Consider the following 20,293-nt stretch of genomic DNA (forward strand, 5'->3'; position numbering starts at 1 on the left):
AGTAATGTCTAACAATAATTTAACAAACACGTCATCTGAATGTATATGGTGTAATGATATGTAAATCATGGAATGATGGTAAAATAATTAATTATTATTCATTTGAAATTCTAAAACCTTAAGACAATAATAATGATAGTCCACAGTACATTATTAATTGTTACGTAGTGTGATACATTCCCTTTGCTGCGGTGAATTTTTTTTCATTACTGTACGTTTGTGACACTTCATGAATAATTGTCAAAAAAGACAAAATAGATATTAAAAGAAATGAAGTCAAGAATTGAAAATGTTTGATTATATAATGCTACTAACTCATTTCTTTAGCATCTTCCGGACGCTAATGATTTGTAGTAGTAAAATATTCCGACCGGTCAACGCCTGAATATTAAGCTGGTCAACACGCCAGCAGGTGGCAGTCTTGTAGTTTTTCATGTGAACCTCTCTCCCCTTCTCTCCATCTCTCTCTTCATGCGTGTGTGTGTGTGAGAGAGATTGTGGGTGACATAGCTGGGTGTATAGTTTCAGTGCAGCCCAATTAAGGGCTTTACACTCAGGGTGTGAACAAGAGTTGGATCTGACTTAGGTTTTGATTACAATAGGATCTAAATTCCCAAAGGGGTTACATGAGGCATGTTGTGTACAATTAGCAGGGCTATTTATTGCCCCAGCTGATACAAGCACTTGCTATCATTGGACATTTTGATGGATCAGACAAAATGATTTTTCCCTGCAGCGAGTCGGGCCAGTTGTTGCCAGCCTGTGTTACATTACTTCAGGGAGGAAGTAAATGAGAGCACTGCAGGTATCAGTGATTGATTTGTGGTGCCAAAGGATGGGGAATAGACCAGTTGATCCTCTTCCCACAACTCAAAACAAGAAAACTGGTACAATAACATTATCATATACTATCAATCAACCAATAAACTGTACTATTTTGTGGAGACTGCATCATGTCATTCCAATGTTAAATTGTATTTTGTTAGTATATTGTGCTAGGCTTGTATTCATTTTAGTAGCAGTAGTATAAACACATCATAATTCCATCAGTGTGCGTAGTCAAACCTCTTTATCACTTGTTGTTGAAGCTCTTTCCATCTTTCTTTCCTCCGGTATGCTCTGTTTACCGAGGGTTTGACAGTAAGGTAAAGCAGGCCGACACAATGACGTGTCACAGCGGCGGTGGGGTTGTTGATGGTGTAAAACTCGATCCACGTGCTCGCCTCTGTTTACAATGCTGCGTGATGACGTCAGGGCAGGCCGACCCCACCCACGGCGAAGCGAGCTGCCTGGCAACATGCGCGAGGCTACATGAGTCTGCTTGCAGGCAAAGTGTCCAACGTGAAGGCGGCGTGTGGAGCTAAAACACTCACAGAAACAACGCAACAGCTGTAGAATGGAGGATGCAGATAAAGGTAATGGACCCTGCAGAGACGCATTCTCAATGGTGGCGACATATTTGATGACGTTTGCAAACTAGCCGCTTCGTTTTTTATAAGTTAGCACGCGAGCTAGCTAAGTTTGACACCGCAGCCGAACATATGCTTCTTTACCAAACTCGTGTCAATTTGTTTGGTGACAGTTACAAAGTTAAAATGGCACGGGTGTTGGAGTTAAAACCCACATAGCGTCGTTTCATCATTTAGCGACATTAGACGGGGGCGGAGAGTTGCATAAAACTTTTTCCTGAGGCAATCAGGGAAGCTAAAACGAGGAAGTTACATCTGTTTGTTTGAATAGACAATTTAAAAGAAAGCCACGAAGGGGTTATAACGTTTGTTTCAATGGAACACATTGATTTTTTTAATTTGATTTTACGTATCTATGAGTTGGCATTTATAGATTCTGCTCCTTTACTTTGAACCGCACCTACCTTTAACATTTGATTCCCCATTAAATGAAAACACCTTTCTACCATCATTACCCCGGATGTCAGAGTGTCTAAACCTAGAGCAATGTGTTAGTTTTGATGAAAAATCCCCCCTGAGGTGTGTGAGGGGAAATCAAAGAAGCCCCAAGTACACGCGTGTGTTTGAAGAGGCGAATGTGTGTGTGTGACCTGCAGGTGCGCCGTGATCACGTCCTTCCGGTCTCTCCCCTCTCTCACACACCTGAACATTTCCTCTCCTGCCAAGCTGCCACCTGTTCTTTTTCTCTCTCACTCACACACTCACACACACACACACACACACACACACACACACACACCACTTGGGCCACGTTTGTTTACCTGCTCATTCCCCCAGCTGCCACTAAAATCTGCCTTTAGCACATTGATTCCTACATAAACCCACCTTATAGGTCTTGTGGAAAGTATTTGAGTGTGAGGTAAGAGAGGCACAGGCATGACCTGGTTTCCCTTCAGCAAGGGAGAAGAGGAAGAAAAAACAAATCTACAACCCTTTGGTCTCAGAAAAGTAATTTCCTGATGTCTGCTTGTTGTATTTTGCGTCCTTGCCTGAAGGTCCAAACATCACCAAAGGGAAAGGCTTGGTATATTTTCTACATGGACTTGGGTCAACAAGATGAAATGGACGGATGAATCGCGTCTCTAGATATCAGATCCACATGTGTCTGAGAATTCAGTCAGGGGGTCAACACAATAACAGAAACATGCTACAATACACAACACAATACAAATGCCCTGTAGTCAAATTGGTGAAGCTCTTATTATATTTGATTTTTATGTAAATTACCTTTTTTTAAAAGTACTGATTTATACACAGGACAGCAAATTTAATAGGATATTTAAAAATTCTACTACAATCTATTGCCTCCTGACACGAGCTTCATCAAAGTCATTTACTGCACACCAGCTGTTTCTGTTATTTTGCTCCTTCCCTGAAACGGCATGGATGGTTTCTAATGCTTCCGTCTTGTCACCGTTTCCCTCTAAGTGTCATGGGAGGTGGCCGCTTTCCTTTTGTTGGAGCCTCACTACCATGACAACAAGATAGTAAAGTTGTTTTTCTCATTACATTTTAAGGCAGGTAGCTTCGTCTGCTCCTGCGTCCTCCTTAACCTTCCTGTCATTGTCGCTCTCCTCTGGCTGGGTTTGAGACTTGATGGCTATTATATGGTTTTCATTTCCCCACCCTCCGTCTGTTCTGGAGTCTCATCAGCGTATCCTTGGTTTTGTTTTTGTTCAGTCTTTTCGACAGTGCTCCAGGTGTCACACACTGCAAATAAACGAATGAAAAGGAGCTGGGATTGCAGGTTTAAGCAGAATAGAGGTCAGCGTGCATACCGGGCGCTCTGAATGGTGCGAGTCAGAGGTAATATCAAGGGAATGAGATCTGATCCGTGCTCAGCGGAGATTTTCATTTTTCGAAACATCTCTTTCTTTGTGCTCGCTTCGCCCCGGTTAATGGAATTTGTAATACTGACAATAGACACACATGCTTCCATTTTTCTGAGGCGGAATGTAATTTATAGCAGGTTTCACTCCTTAGGGGACAGACGGTCATAGTTCATGCTAAGAGTTTGTGATAGTAAAACAGTTTTTAGAGAAAGCCTTAGTTGAAGTTTGGCAGAGAGATTTAAGTCGATTGATTATTCAGGGGGTTTAGTTGTCTAACCTTTTGAGATGGATGAATCATTGTAGACACTTATCAAGTATTAATGTTAACATGTTGCCTATTTCCGCTTTTCAAATAGCATTGATAGAATTTATATGTACATTTCATTATAAATTCAATCCATTTGGGTTTTTATGTTTGATTTGAAGCCTCGGTTCCAGACGACTCCGGCTTTGGCTCAAACCAGATCTTAGACTTCCCAATTTTCTTGTTTTTCCCACTCAGTTGTCTCATGAAATCGACCACCATGAGCAGTGGCCAACATTTTTTGTTTTTTTGTTGAGTTATTAGATTTGAGATGAGGTACAATCGGCTGTATTCAGCTGTGCAGAGGGTCAGAGGAAGTCACTGGCAGACAACATCCCCCCCCCCCCTTAACCCTGCTCAACCAAATATACTTCTGCAATATCACGAGCCTGAACATTTGGATTCTTGCCAAGTTGTCATAATTTAAAAACCTGTATCAAAGTAAATGTTTCATGTATTTGCTTGATAAATGATTCAATTAATCCAAGATGTCATTGATTCATTTTCTTTTAATTTAGTTTCCTTAATTGACTCATCAGTGAATCTCCTAGTTTGTTTTGTTGAAGAGTGAGCGTGTGAGAGGAGAACCGTCCCATAGTCGCTTGTTTCCCTCTGTCATTAGCCGCCATTCTACCCAGAAATCAATTTCAAAAGCGTTTTTTGAAAGGAGCTGCTGTGAGGGCTTAATGTGAGTCATTATCCAGATTATTTAGCCACACCGTATTTGGATTTCATGAATGTTTAATGAATTTGTGAGATTTGGCCCAGCAGAGCTCTCAGCAGCTTTGGGACGAGACGGAGAACTAAGAACACGACACTGCAGAGAGAGAAAGTTTGGGCCTCGCTGTAAGATGGAGTCGACTGAGCTCGGGACTAAAGAAGTGAAATCAAACTGTCTTGGTGTTGTTTTAGAGGGTTTGGCTTCTGTATCCAACCATTGATTCCTTTGCACATTTACTGTACACCAAGCAAACACATTTGTGTGTGTTGCACTTCAGTGTTTGCCTTCCGGCTCACTGTTTACCTATGATGGATTTCTGTGGGAACATCGTGGGCACACTTGCTGTGACCACACTCATCCATGTCTCATGATTCTCATTTTAGACGAATCATGTGACGGAGGGTGCCGTGAATAATGGGGAAATTGATCTCATGCCGTGCTTTATTAAGCACTTAAAAATGGCTGTTTGTTCCTGCTTAGAGTCCGGGTGCAGTGGTGTCACGCTTGTTTTTGGTTTGGCTTTTTTGTTTAGTGAATCAAAGTTTCTACGACTTTGCTATGACTAGCGGTTTGGGTCTGGGACTAGTTTGAAAGTCAGTTTGTGATGGTGGAGTTTCAATTGTCAGCAGCATTCATTGTTGATTAAGATGTTAATGAAAAGCTCACTAATAGCTCACTCATATGTTTGTTATTTCCGGCGACTGCGAATAGGAATTTTCTGCACAATTTTGCAAACTAAGTTGAATTGGAGGAACGAACACCCAGTTTGCTGTTGCTGCCGCCTTTTCTCTGCTGAAAGCGGAGCTGGCAAGGATGCGTCGTCCTTGATTTTGGGCCTATTTTAGTGTCTGCTGTGTGACACTTGATAGTCTGCGATGAATGACCGTGTGCGTGCCACTTCCCTAGGCGACCTTGCTGAATGGAGGCGCAGGGGCGGTGCAGTAAGTCTCTACAAACGGGACGCGTCACAGTTACAGGCTCACATTGTTCCTACTGCGAGTTGAACAAATGTATCAGTATTAATCATTTATAGTCACTGGCATTATGTTACAGTATTTGTTTTATACGTGGATAGTGCTGATCCTAATGGCAGTGCTGTTTGTTCTCTTTTATGCTTGAGTTTTACCGATCACATGTCTTATTTTTGGAATGGGGAGGGATCGTAGAATTTGTTCTATATTCTACTTTGACATGGCAGGGCTCTTGTATCTGCTTGTTGTGGTCGTTTGGTGTAATTCCGCCTGTGTGTGTGTACAGGTTCCTGTGTTTTAACAGATTGCAGGGAAGTGCGTCTGGCCACTTGCGTACCCAGAGTGCAGCGGGTTACAACGAACAAAGGAATCAGAAATGGACGCAGCTTTATACGGACAATGCCATTATATTAAAAAAAGGCCTTGATCTGCCTCGGGGAAATCCTCGATACAAAACCAGCCAGAGTGCATCCTGGGTATGATGGGTGTTTCCCTACGATTATAAAAGGAGGATATATCGTAGCGTTTCATGTATTTGTTACAAAGTAAGTGCCACGGGTCGGTTATATGACACAAGCTAATGGAGGGTCCTTCCTGTCGCTGCAGTCAAACGTGTTTTGCAGGAAAAATACAGGAGCTCACATTCTCTTGTTTGTTTAGTTTAGTTTAAAAACTCTCATACATCTTAAACCAGTATTATGTGTTGGAATCGATGTAAGGGTTCTTTCCCCACTTTGTGTGTATGAAAAGCACACACACACACATGCACAATACCTAGTGTAGCCTCTGGCGTTCCTCCATTCTATCTGCCTGACATTACTGCTGCTGCATTGACCACCCTGGATTAGAGCCTCTCTGTAATCTGGGACAGTGCAGATTATGCTTTTCATTTTATGGGCCACCCCCCCACACACACACACACACACACACACACACACACACACACACACACACACACACACACACACACACACACACACACACACACACACACACACACACACACACACACACACACACACACACACACACACACACACACACACACACACACACATACCACGTGACCAACACACACAAATGGGACCTTTCTCCCCCCTCCGTCTTGGATGACAAAATGCAATGGTGGAAAGCGAGGGAGGGAATAGAAAGGGAGACCTGAGAGCTTTAAAGCATATAGAGTGTCACGCAATGCCACTGCAGAGCTGTGCTGCGTCTCCGTAGCAGTGCAGGCGTCTGAAAAGGCTGATTGTGCAGAATGGATGTTTGAAGGATGGACTAAGTGTTCGGAGCAACCTTTGGATTTACTGCAGCGAGAGAGAGAGAGAGACGGAGAGAGAGGGAGGCAAAGGGAGTGTCCCTGTGGAGTGTGTGTGTGTGTGCGCGCTGCTGAACCAGCAACTGTCTCAACGGACAGGTAACTCATTAACAGAGAGAAGAAGGAGCAGGGAGAAAGCGCCCGTGCCTCGGCCTCTTCATCGCACAAGAACCAGCAGGGGAAGTGCATCCGGAGCACGAAGAAGACTGAAGTGAACTGTAACCACATCTGTCACCACAAACCTTCTCCCACACACATACACACTCTTCACATCCACTGCATCACTGTCTTAATTGACACACACACACACACACATGCACACACAACAGTCTGAGACGCTGTAAACAAGGAGACACAGAGACGGCCTGCACGAGCTTGGATCACATGCTGCCAATCAGCGCTGGGCTCGATGTTTGTGGGCAGCGGTGGTGTTTTGAAGGTGGAACGACGCACTGGGAGCCATAAACATGGAGCCCCTGGAAGAATACCAGTCTCCCTTTGACTTTGAACAAGGAGTCAACAGCAGCTACCTCTACCTCTCTCCAGCCTACAGCGACACTCCGCCCAGCTCGCCTGCTGTCAAAGCCAGAGGTAATCACAATTAAATGAGACAGGCCAGGCCGCAGGTGTGTGTGTGGGTGTGTGGGCGCTCACGTGTGTGCGCTCACGTGTGTGCATGTGTGCTGGACAGCGTTTGCTTCCCACTTGGGGAATAGGTAGCTTTGGATTTTGCCAGTTTGAAATTGTTCTCTGCATATATTTGTACTATGCCCTTGTTTGGGACATTTTCTTCTTCTTCTCTTTGTTCTTTAATTCGACTGAAACATCTCATGCCTGTTTCATCCTCAGTAGCAATTACTTAGCTTTGGAAGTGTAGTTTGTCTCGGATATCAGATTTTACAATCAAAGTATAATCCATCGATTGTAACTCAGTTTGTGGGAAGCCTAGTTGAGATGAAACCTAACCTGAGAGTCCAGGAAGCTAAACTGACGTGGCTCTCTCTGGCTGCGATGAGATCACAATGCCACCGGGTCAGTATGCTAGGATGGATTTGATTGGCTGTTCAAACGCCTGACTGAAACTGTTACATATGCAAATAGGTTTGAATTAATTGATGGGGAATCACAGAGCAGTTCTGCCGTTGGTTGATAATCGAGGCTCTTTGACCGCTCAGAATCCAGAGCACAATCTGGCTTTGTGCTGCATGTAGATAACCAGTTGCTTGGCCACAATATCAGCAACGAGCAATTTCTTAACTTCTTAATGCAATTATCAAATAATTGGGTTACATTAGGGTCAGCCAGCATAAACAATTGCAGTCTTCTTCCTTTGGCTCCTTATCAGGGAAGGAGATAATTAGGCGCTGGGTAAGGCTGTTATTATTATACTCCTGTCTCTTTTTCTCTCCCTCTTCTTTTCTCACTTTTTCCAATTTTATGGATTTGACAGCCACAGAAAGCTAAACAATCACAGAGCAGAGCGAGTTTAGTCTGAGGAGGTATAATGTTTGCAGTTTGGACTGTGAGAGCCAAACCTCTGCCCTAGACCGCCGGACAAACTCCTCTCTGGCTCTCAGCACCTCCAGATGGAAACACACCTCTAAGGCACACATATACACACACACACACACACACACCATCGCTACCCGCTGACCTGCTTAGACACACTGATCTCGCGTTTGGCGCCCGCAGGAATGTATTACGAGCAGAAGCTGGGAGGGGCGCCGGCCTGCCCAACCTGTTCCTCCTCCTCGGTGTCGGAGCTTCCACAAATGCAAGATGAGACGAGAGCTTGAGGGTAGATGAGGTGTAACGCGGTGGGGAGGGGGGGTGGTGCTTTCAAGTCTGAGGGGTGAAGCAGAATTTCCTCTATTTTTTCCTCATAATTACCGGCCGTCCCCGCCCCCTCTGTTCCCTCTGGGGTTTCTTTGGTCACCGATTTCCAGTTGGATCTCTCGTCGCAGGCCATTTTGACGTATAGATGTTTGCTCTTGAAACGTATCCAGCTGGCTCGGGTTATTCCCATGACGTTAATTAGTGTTCAAACTATACACACACACACACACACACACCATGCCACAGATTCTTTTCTTTTTTTTTGGGCTCGTCCAAAACACTAAGTGATGACAAATCAAACGGGCAGAAGCTTTAGTCTCCAGACAGTTGTGAGGAAATTCCACTTTTGCTTTTACGGGAGTGTGTGTGTGTGTGTGTGTGTTGCAGCGTTGCCGTTGTTGTTGTTGTTGTGATTTGATATGGATGCCGTCATCAAATGCACAGTACATTAGTGTTGGTTAAGATGTTGTTCTTGTGTCGGGAAATTGGGTTTACAGGAAGGACAGGAAGTGGACCCAGGTGACTGGGAATGAATGCAAAGGGAGAAATGATTGAAATATGTTACATCATGCCTCACAGCAAGTAGAATAAATGATCAATACTCTTATCAATTCTGTAAAGCAGCTACGTCCTCAGCAAAAGTCATCAGGACTGATTATCAGCATGAGGTCCATGTTTGTTCCATATTTATTCTACATCAATCTTCCTTCATCTGAGGACTAACGACTCACTCTGGAAGTCAATAGTCCATTAACACCAAATCAAAAGAGGCCCAGATCCCACTGAGAGTCGACATTGTTCCCCAGACAGACTCAACCAAAACCAATGCAGGACGTTGCCGAATGCCAAACATACCGGTGAATATGAAGTTCAACAGGTTGCTCATGTGCCTCTGTGGCTGCCAGAGGAGTGGGTTGTTGCTGTGAGTTTCCTGGTGAATCTTTCTGCCCCCTTTGGGTTAAAATGGGTCGAAGTAGCTTTCACAGATCTAAAACCATTAGATATGCACAACACGAAGTTGGCACCAAGTTATATTCATATTTTCTGCCATTTAAATGAACTAACAATGCAGCCTGGAGGTTGTTTCTCTCCTGTAGTCAGCAGGGATGAGTGTTTATTTATTCAAGCCCCAAGCACGAGCGCTGCTGTGAGACGCGTTCAGCAAAGCGTCTCTGTACATCACGCCGCTCCAAGTCCCACACGTGTTACACAAGCAACAGCTGAGAGACTTTAAAGGACACAAACGTTTGAAAAAGCAGCTTTTGGAATTGTCACAACTTAAATCGTTATCAAAAACAAAACTGTAAAAGCCACCAGCTGTGCTTTACTTCTCTGTTCCATCATTTAAAGGATTTATCCATGGCTAATATTTAAATGATGATTTGAATGATGAATAATTCTATTTTGGCTGCATGTTGTAACTTCATGCTGCATGTTTTGCATTCATGTCATGCTAACTGTACGTTCTGGGTTTTAAAATGTAAGTTCACTTTTCATGTTCTCCTTTATCTCTTTGTAGAACCTGGATTTCCTCTTTTTTATGGACTTTTTCCTCATTCCACATTTGCGTTTGTACTTGTAAACAGTGCAGTAGTGTTGAACAGCGGGTCTGCTTTAATCCCTTTGACTGAAGCAGCCTAACACCCCCCTAGCCTAACGCCCCCCTGCCTAACCCCCCCCCCCTGTTCTCTCACGCTGTCGGAGTCCTGAATGTCTCCATCCAGAAACTTCTCTGTATTATTGATGCACTGCTGCTCCTGCTGGCTGCAGCCCAGTCAGAGACGGAACATCAAAGCCAAGAGCACACACAGTCTACTGTAATATGCATGTGCCAGTGTGAGGAAAAAGTGTGTTTGGAACTGTCCACACACACACACACACACACACACACACACACACACACACACACACACACACACACACACACACACACACACACACACACACACACACACACACACACACACACACACACACACACACACCATGAAAAGATTCTCCCTTGAGGCTAGTGGAAACCATCAAACAGCATCGTTAGCTTCTCTTAATTCTCCTCTTCGCATCGTCTTCCTCTCCGCCGTCCGCCCTACTCTCTACACATTTCCACCTTCCCCTCTCCTCCTCATCCCCCAGAGGAAGAGGATGACAGCTGGAGTCTGACAGCCAGCATCAGCTCACCCCCCTTTGTGCCACCTGTTTGCTGTCACAAAGCACACATGTGACCAAGCACGCCAGGTGAGGCGCTGGAGATGAAACAAACATCCTCTCTTATTTTTTTTCCGCCCCCCTCCCTTAGGTTCCCAGCAGGAGGCCGAGGCGCTCCCGGAGGTGGGAGAAGATGCGGTGACGGCCGTCGGCTCCCCTGCCCCTCCCCCAGGCTTGACGGACGAGGAACGCGAGGAGCTACAGCAGGAGTTGGTCAAGGTCAGAGGGTTGAGGGGATCAGGGGGGCTCAGGTGGTGAGAAGGTTCACAGAAGGTGTCAGGGGGGTGTTGGCTCTGGTAAATAGGATCTATAGACGGCGTGTTGGATGATATTGGATACACAGGTGTTCCAGTTATACCGGTGCTGCAGGATCCACACCACCCTGATGAGAGTTCTGCGGTTGAGCAGCTTCTCGCCGTTTTTTTCTCGGGTTATGTGAAGAGGGCAAGAGTCGATGACGGCTCTTATAGTTTCCATAACAACGAGCTGCTCATTTCAGCCCAGCTCCTTTTGGAATTTGCAGATCCAGTTAAATGCAACAGCCGACATTTGTTCTAACAATGACTTTGATTCAAGTCCAGGGAAACATAAAGCCAGCATGTAGTCAGGATGGAAGAGAAGAACAAAGACGCCTCACACAGTGTGACAGTGTGAAATGAAATGTGTGCATGCATGTTTAGAACTTAAAGTCCATAATTGTAAATGTGTGTGTGTGTCCAGGTGGAGGAGGAGATCCTGACTCTGTCTCAGGTGCTGGCGGCTAAAGAGAAGCAGCTGGTGGAGATAAAGAGGAAGCTGGGCATCACCACACTCAATGAGCTGAAACAGAACATCACCAAAACCTGGCAGGAGGTCACGACCTCCACCGCGTAAGAACTCAACTGGGCCATCACAGCACCCCCGACCTTTGACCTGCACCACACACACGGCTCATATGTCACAGCTCCTCACTAAGATGCCACACTAGCTTCAGCTTAATTTTATCCGCCTGTGTGAAACAGGAAGTGAGCGTCTCTTCGTCACAGTCACACCTCGCTCTCTCTCTCTCTCTCTCTCTCTCTCTCAGCTATAAGAGGACATCAGAGACGCTGAGCCAGGCCAGTCAGAGGGCCACGGCAGCCTTCTCCACCATGGGCTCAGCCATCACCCGGAAGCTGGAGGACGTCAGGTGAGGCCGACGCTCCATATCAGAGATCCGAGTGTGAGATTTCGGTGTAAACGGCTGAATCTATTTTCCACTACAAGCTTCACCTGGCCTCTTAGAGGGTCAGAGTTCAGATCTGTTCACGACCTCCACCACTTCCTGCCTAGTAGGCCGGAACATTCAATCCTCACAAGTTCATGTCTCCTCTCTGATTCACAGCTAAATAACACATTCTTCTTCTTCTTCTCTCTCCCGTGAAGCTTTGAGCATCAACACATCGACCTTAAAGTGTCAGTTTAAATTCACAACGCGTTCTTCTTTCTATCTCTCTCCCCCATCGCCGCCAAATCCACTATTTATTATTTATGTGCTTTTTTACTTTGTTTTCAATCTGTCCATTTCAAACCTAAACTCCAGCCGACCCCAGCACTCCTCCTCCTCCCCCCTCCTTCTTCTCCTCCGGATTACTGAGCTCCAAACGAGATTATTCAGGCCCCCCAAAGCTGCAGTGTATCTGCTGGATGCACTCTCACGTATTAGACGGGACACATTGCTGTTTAGGGGTGTGTGTGTGTGTGTGTGTGTGTGTGTGTGTGTGTGTGTGTGTGTGTGTGTGTGTGTGTGTGTGTGTGTGTGTGTGTGTGTGTGTGTGTGTGTGTGTGTGTGTGTGTGTGTGTGTGTGTGTGTGTGTGTGTGTGTGTGTGTGTGTGTGTGTGTGTGTGTGTGTGTGTGTGTGTGTGTGTGTGTGTGTGTGTGTGTGTGTGTGTGTGTAACGTGATAAGCACTAACGCCTCCTTTCTTACCCACAATGCTGTCGGACAGCGTTGGCTCACTGCAGCACTCTGCTAGCATGCCTGTCATGAGGTAAGGCCGAGTGTGTGATGAGACACAAACGCACACCTTCACACAAGAGCCAAAGGAAACTTCTCTAGCTTTTGTCTTGCTTTTTTTCTTTGCATGTTATTGCTATTTAATGCGAGGTTGCCAGTAGCAACCGCTGCCAAGAGACCATTTATCATCTCTGGGTGAAGCTGTAGCTTTGATAATCTCTCACCGCCTGGACGCCGTTTTGATCTCAGAGGTGAAAAAGAAATCGTGTCAGATTTTGGAATAACAAGACCGTCTGACCTGGAGCGGCAGGATTTGATTGGCTGAGACAGGGGCGTGTTTTTGTACAAGCAGACACTGATTTCTCTGCTCGCCGTCGTGTTTTGAGTCTTAGGTCAGACCTGCGTGAGGCGACCAGGTCGACCTCATGAGCACAAAGGCGTGTCGTCTATTGTTGTTTTTGGAGAATTCTAAACTGTCACCGTCTCACTCGTGGTGTTTATCCTCCCGCAGGACTACGACGCCTTTCAAGTCGTTTGAAGGTCGAGTAGGAAGTCTGAAGGTAACCGATTTAATACAAACACGTTTCTGTTTGAGCTTCATCAAAGCTTCATCGCCGCCTGCCACCGCTAAGAAATTCCGTCTTGCAATTATTTCTGTCCTCTCTCTCTCGTCGCTCTGCCTCAGACCATGGTTACTCCAGGGGTGCCCAGCAGTGACCAAGGCGACCAGGACGCCAGCTACTCCACAGCTGCGACTTTGCCCAGCACCGCAGGGGGCCCGCTCACGACAGACGAACAGAAGGACTGAGACCCCCCTCCCCCCTGCCTCTCCTAAACCTCCTGACCTCTCTGCCCCCCGCCCCTCCCCTCACTTGACCCTTAACCTCCAGACCGCCGACACCTGCCCCTAAACCTTTGTGTGCCCCGTCTCCCTTCACTGGAGGCCAATGACTCGCCGCCGCCTCCTTTTGTGATCTAATGCCGCTGCTCTCTTTGTGCGACGCGTGCGCCCGGCTTGTTAACTGAGAGCACGAGGCGTCTGCAGGCCCGAGCGTACGTTTGTGTCCGCTCGGGGAGAAAGGAGCTCGCGTCGGGAGGAACGATAGAGAGTTGGAATGCGGAGGCTTCTGTTGATCCTTCCCTCCCTCCTCTCTCTCTCCTCCTCCTCCGCTCCAAACCGACTAAGCTCAGATGCCAAACATACTCCTAGTTTGTGTTTCCTTATGAAGTTAACGCTAAAGTTTTGATGTACGTTTGAGTAACAGTGAGAGTCCAGAAACACGACAACCTTATTGTTCTAATGTGTTTAGCTATAATAGTTTGGGGCCAATCTGATTCTTGCTTTTGGTTACATAGATCTAGTCGTCTTAACACATGTTCAGATTATGAATGTATGCATTTTTCTGCACAAACTTGACAATTTCAACTCGCATAGGTACAAAACCGAAACACACCTCCATAATAACACGACCGTCCTCTTCCCACCGTTAAAGAGTGTGACGGGAAAGGATCGCTCTGGGACAGTTACAGGAAAACAGCCAAGATCAGCAGAACGGACGCACACGCACACGCACACGCACACGCACACGCGCACACACACACACACACACACCGAGGGTTCAGCCGTGACACATGGAGGGGGAGAGAGAGAGAGAGGGAGGGAGGGAGAAATAAATGCGTCTCTTCCCAGAGCCAGAGTCAATATTTAAACACTCGTCCATTGTTTCTGCTTGGGAGGTAACGCCACCCCCCTGACACACACACACACACCCCACCCAACCCCCTTTTTCTCTGGAATACAGAAAAACAAGAGACAAGATCACACAGGGGCGGACACAGTGTGGATAAAGAATCATTTTACCAAGTGTCCCTCTCCTTAATAAGACATCAGGGGAGATCGCATCATCGTCTCTCCTGGCTCCATTGACTTGACAAGGTCTGTAGTTTGGTGTAAAACGTCGAGTCGTTCATATCCTGTCAACTATTAAACCTCTGAAGGACCAGACTAGAGAAAGGGAGCGTGCATACCTCCGCCAAGGCCGAGCGTCGTGTCACAGATATCAGGTTACTGATTAGACTGTGATTATGAGGTCAGGTTGCATCGTTATTGACCTAATTTAATTGTTAACTGGGGTTATAGCGCCACCGTCGGGATTGATTTGATGCTTTCGTTTGTTGGCTTAAGCAGGGAGTGAACAGGTTTGGTTACAGTAGACTAAGTGGGTCGTGACATGCAGCAGTTTTCTTCTCCTCCACGTGCCACAAAGCCAAACAGTACAAAGTGAAGGATTCCTGTGTGGAGGACAGGACGGTTCAGAGCCCCAGCCTGAGACAGAGTCTTCCCCTGCTGGTGGACACCAGTGTCACAGGGGAAACACAAAAGAACACACACCTGGGGGGAGGGGGTGGGGGGGTGTTTGTGTCAGGATCTTGTTCTGACTGTGACACAACAGCATTTTTTTCTGCCCGAGTCTCTCATGCCAACAATAGGATTTGAACAGAAACACACTCTGCTCTTCCCTCGGGTGCGTTGCTCTCCGGCCATGACCCAGATCACTGAGAGAATCCAACTGTTTATCTAAAGACACCAGGCTTGTATTTGTCATGAGTCACACCTTTAACGCACACTTGTCTTGTCTGTGGAATTGGAATTTTGCACTCTAATTAAAGGTACCCTTGAATTAACTTCACTTGGAGCCGAATGTCTTTGTTTTGCAGGGAGTTTGTGGTGAGAATAGGAAGTGAATGTCACTGAAAAGGGGAGTTCCAACACACACAATACCATGATGTGATTATGTGTGTATGTGCGGTTTGTCATTGTTTCCAGTATGAGGAAAACATCTTTAACCAAGCCTGGCAGACATATACTACCTCCATGCTATAGCCACAATCCCCTACAGCGCCACAAGAGGGCGGCAGAGCTCAGACGCCACAGCTGGCGGTGTGACATTGCTCCTCTGCGCATGAGCAGCACAATGCCTGAGGCCGTGATGGGCTGCAGAATTGGCTTACGGGGTGTAAATCTCAGAGGGAAACATCCTTCCACATTTATAACAATAAAGAGCAGCACACAGGGCCTATAGGGAGATGCTGGAGCTGTTTGCTTCGTGTTCATTATGTGTCTGTCGGGCTGTGATTGACAGAGACGTGTCAGGGTTTGTCTCAGCCGGTGGGGATTTGAAGTTTTCTGTTTATGTGCAGTATAGGAAGAGAAACACATCGCAAGTGTTTATCTTTAACTGCACTCCTATTTTTAATTTTTAATAAGGTAATCTCTTACACTGATGGGAGAAAATGACCCAATTCAGAATGGGATCCGATTGTTTTGAACATGTGAACAATACAGTAACAGGGATTTTGAGTTGCATTATGTGCATATAGGAACGTTAAAACACATGGATCAATATTTCCTGACGGATTTGGAGCAACAATTTACAAGCTGAGTTTTAAACTGAGATTAAGTTTGCTTTTGAGTTTAGTTGCTTATTGCTCATAGGCTAGATGAGTGAATGCTCTGGCGTACATACCTTCAAGAACGTTCTGTCACCACATCCACTCCGGAGGTCGAGGAAGGTCGGGACCTGAGCTTAACCCTCCCTGAGTTGAACTTCTCCTTCACCCAAAGCAAGGGGAGTGTCTGCCTGAGTCCCAAGGGTGATCAGCGAGGAATCATGTTTATGATCTGGGGGTTCAGGCAACCATTTTATGAACACTTGAAATAACTGAGAAGCACTTATATTTCATAACAGCAACAATATCAACCAACATCTTGAATTTCAAATGAAGAATTATTAATTATGAATTTCTCCTCTAAGTAAACGCTGATGCTTAGACTACATACATTTTTACTTTGTTGTACAGATTAAAAACTAAAATGTGAACAGAACTAATGTTGTTGAAAGTTGAACTAATAATGTATTTGGGAGGGGCGGAGCTTAGAGCAGCAGCGGGCGGGGCGTCGTGTCACCTCGCAAACGCACACAAAAGGTGTTTATTGAACTTTAAAGCTAAGACTTTCACGACATCAATGTAACAACACCGTAAGCGTTTATATAAGCGAATAAACTGTAAAGTTGAGCGGCTCACCTGCTCCGAGGAGGATAATTAACACCTGACGTCCTTTTTCTTCTTCTTCCTTTGTTGTTGTCGAGATTTGCGACGGACCAGACGCCGCAAAGGCGAGTTACTGCCCCCTTCAGGTTATTTCTATAACTCCAATGACATTTTGACATCATTTCACAGAGCGTTGAAGAAACTAAGCGAATGTTTTTGTTGCACGGGCTTAGTAAGGATTTCACCTGACTTCCTGATTGAGGGCAACACTATTATCCAATCAGCGACCAGGATTCAATCAACACACCTGGCGCGATAATACGAGAACATGACGTAATCAGAAAACACATGGTGCTTATGTATGACGCACATTTCCACAGATGCAGAAAATGTTTATTATTATTGATTTTTATTGATAATTACCTGTTTATAAACATTCTGTCCGCATTGGCCCTTTCACAACTATTTGTAACTAAATCACTTACAAATAAAAAGACAGACAGAAAGAAAACACACACGGACAGCAAGTAACAAACAGCTGCCAAAAAATCTTTATTCAGTTCAAACCCACTCTGAATCCAGAACCCGGATCATTCTGGAAAAGGTCCAACTGTACATCGAGTCAAACAACAACAGCACCAGAACGCAACTGTCAGTAAACACCATTTACAACAAGAACCATGACAGTTTCTATACACACAGATCCAATATGAAAAACTGGTACAGGAGTTAACAGTCAGTGTGCATTGATTCTACCATTCAGAATCAGAGAAACCATCTGATAATATAGCCAAAAGAAATATAACAAAACATCACTGGTGCTATAGAATATACTATTTGTGATATCACTGACATATTGCAAGTGCTCTGTGTGGTGGTTTGTGTCAATAAAGTAAAGAATCCCAAACATAGATCGGCTGTCTGACACAGTTTGTATGATGTGATCAAACAGGAGGTTTCAGCTCAAACATGGCTTAATGTGTGTGATCTCAGAGAGCAAAGCGTTTAGGAACTCTCCAAAAATGACTTCATAGGCCACACACTTTTAATTTGGGGGCTTTTTGTGGCCTTATTTTGGACGGTGGAGTGACAGGAAGCGCTGCATCTGAACCCAAACACTGGCTGACCTGCAACAAGGGTCAGGAGCTGGAGTCACCTCATCATTCAACCCTGAAAGCCCGATCATTCCCCGTACAGCCAGTGTGAGGACACAATCACGACGCACAATCACTGCTTCATACACACACACACACACTCACTGTGCAGAGGGACGATGTTCCTATTACACATGAGTCACTTCAACAGGCCTATGACAGCATGGAGATTTGGTAAAGTGCAGAGGCGTGGAGGCAATATATCTGCTCCAGCCCCCTGAGCACCTATGATCTGGAATATGTAACAGGCAACATGTCCAAACCCCTCGGGGGGCCTCGTCCCTTTAGCTTGCACTTCTGGAACGTCTTATTTACTTTAGCTTTTCTAATACCGCCATGCATAATACATGTAGCGCTGTTGTTGTATTACTAATTTATTTTCCTACAAATCATCCATTCGTTGTGGGGGTGCAGGGGTGCAGAGGCAGGGGGGGCGTGGGCTGGTGCACTTTTCATGCCTGGGGCACCCCCTGGTCCCTAGCAGGGCCTCTGGGTAAGTGGAGCTCTTAACCTTGCTATAATCCTCCTCCCTCCTCCGCTCTAACAGGTAAAGCTTGGGTCTCCTCTGACTCTGACTAGCAGCTCGGAGACATTCGAGACGTTCTGTTGTGAACAGGCTTAATCCGGTTTTTCCTCCAAACTCCAGTCGCCCTTCATCCACCCGACACCCCCCCCCCCCTTTGCTTTGGGGAAAACGGAACGGAGAACTCTCAGCAGATCTCAACGCATTGATCCCCGACCATGCTGCAAAGTAATCTGAAAAGCTAAACAGTGCTGCTTGTGTATGCGTCAAACCTTTCAGACCTCCACACGGCTAAAGAGAAGTATTGATTCGGCCGACAGCCATGATTCTTATCAACATCGGGTCACAGATGGAGCCTCTGTGTGTGTGTGTACGTGGTGGCTATAGGTTGTTTCTCATCACCCTCATCTATTATTCAACGACTTGGACACTCACTTACGCCATGAACTGCTCCCCGTGCTCCACTAAAGCCTCATGCTGCTCGCCCAACTCGACTCCTCCCCCACACCCCACTGGCTGCCGTGACCCCTCTATTGGTGAGATACACGCCACGGACACCGACCTACGCCGTTCCCTCCCTGCTCTCCAGATGATGGAGGACAATGTGCTGCAAACTCTGGTGTTTATGATAATGAAGCACGCAGAAGATGGATTATGATGTTATATCAGGGGCTGGTAATGCATGAGGTCTGACAGCTTGCACATGGCCCCAGGAATGGCTTGATCAGACCTACACACTCACACATACACACACACACCTTCACAGCACGCAGACACAAGCAGGATTCTGTTGTGTTCTCGCCGCTTTCCGCAATCTCTCACACAAACAGGAGGAGGTACAAGTGCTGCACGGAGCAGATGGGTCGTACCTCCGGCGGTTATTTGCAAACACACACTCACTCCCACCTCACATGGCAGACACACAACCGGGCCCCGACACCTCCGTGGGTCGTGGCTGAGCTTTTTCGTACCGGCGGGGCCGAGCCGACGCCATGGCGAGACGCGAGCCGTTTCCCCTCCCCGAGTGAGTCGTTCACATCATCAGAGTCTGAGTCCTCAAGCCACGGGGACATATGTTCATCAGCACGGGCACAGATCGCACAAATGACATGATCTCACTCTGTTGGCTCTTGTGGTGTGTGTGTGTCTCTCTCTCTCTCTCTCTCTGTGCAGGGGCATCAAAAGCTCCGTCCAAACACAAAAAACTTGCTTTCAACTGAGATTATTAACAAATTCTGCTTGATTAAAGATGCAGGCGGATATAAATGTTGCAATCCCTTAATGGCGGCTGGGAGGGAAAGAGGAGAAAAGCTTCGCCAGTCTGGAAACAGCTCGCACCTCCCCAAACTGTCTGACCTACTTTTGACTATCAGGGTATCAGGAGCGTATCATCCTCCTCCTCCTCCTCCTCCACCCAATGAGAAATGTTGCCTCATCCCAGTTACTCCAGATGACCCAGAGGAGGCAGACCTGCCAGACGCTCCGATGTAAATATGAAGCAAGGTGGAGAGTTCCAATTAGAGCCGACGCCCGTCTCCAATAACTCCTCGACAAACCGTAGCACGAGGCGATACGGGCGGCGAGGGGGGGGGGGAATTTAGGGGGTCGTACATTATCCAAAGAGCTGGTTTTGTAGGGAAGGTGGAGAAACACGAGAACAGGAAGAGGACAGAAAGGACGCAGAGAGGACAACCAGGGGACGGGGCACCAATATGGAACACACCTTTAGATGTTAGGATTGACCTCCAAGGTAACCGTTCTATAAACTGCATACTACACGGACAATGGCGCCACCTTGTGTTCAACTCCGGCAACCTCAGAATGCGTCGCCATGTTTGTTTACGTTGAGCAAAAATCGGATCAAGTCGAGGGAAATGTTTCGGGTCAGGGATGATGCAGCTCTGATCCGCACCATAGTGGTTGCACCCTTTAA

The 20,293-nt window shown here is 46.3% G+C and overlaps 1 protein-coding gene across 2 annotated transcripts; it reads left to right on the top strand.

Annotated features, from left to right (window-relative positions):
• The first annotated feature begins 1,255 nt into the window (after positions 1-1,255).
• tpd52 (tumor protein D52) lies at positions 1,256-15,315 on the top strand. Of its 2 annotated transcripts, XM_076150062.1 has the most exons (6): positions 1,256-1,415; positions 10,748-10,875; positions 11,377-11,525; positions 11,723-11,824; positions 13,142-13,190; positions 13,316-15,315. In XM_076150062.1, the coding sequence occupies exons 1-6, from the start codon at positions 1,397-1,399 to the stop codon at positions 13,436-13,438; spliced, it is 570 nt and encodes a 189-aa protein (XP_076006177.1). In that variant the 5' UTR covers positions 1,256-1,396; the 3' UTR covers positions 13,439-15,315. The 2 variants fall into 2 exon arrangements, with proteins under 2 accessions (XP_076006177.1, XP_076006178.1); XM_076150063.1 differs by lacking the exons at positions 13,142-13,190; positions 13,316-15,315 and having other exon boundaries at positions 11,723-11,828.
• Positions 15,316-20,293: the final 4,978 nt, after the last annotated feature.

Source organism: Genypterus blacodes, unplaced genomic scaffold, assembly GCF_046128005.1.
Source record: "Genypterus blacodes isolate CSIRO-AG114 ecotype Tasmania unplaced genomic scaffold, CSIRO-AGI_Gbla_v1 ptg000048l_1, whole genome shotgun sequence".
Classification (NCBI taxonomy): Eukaryota; Metazoa; Chordata; class Actinopteri; order Ophidiiformes; family Ophidiidae; genus Genypterus; species Genypterus blacodes.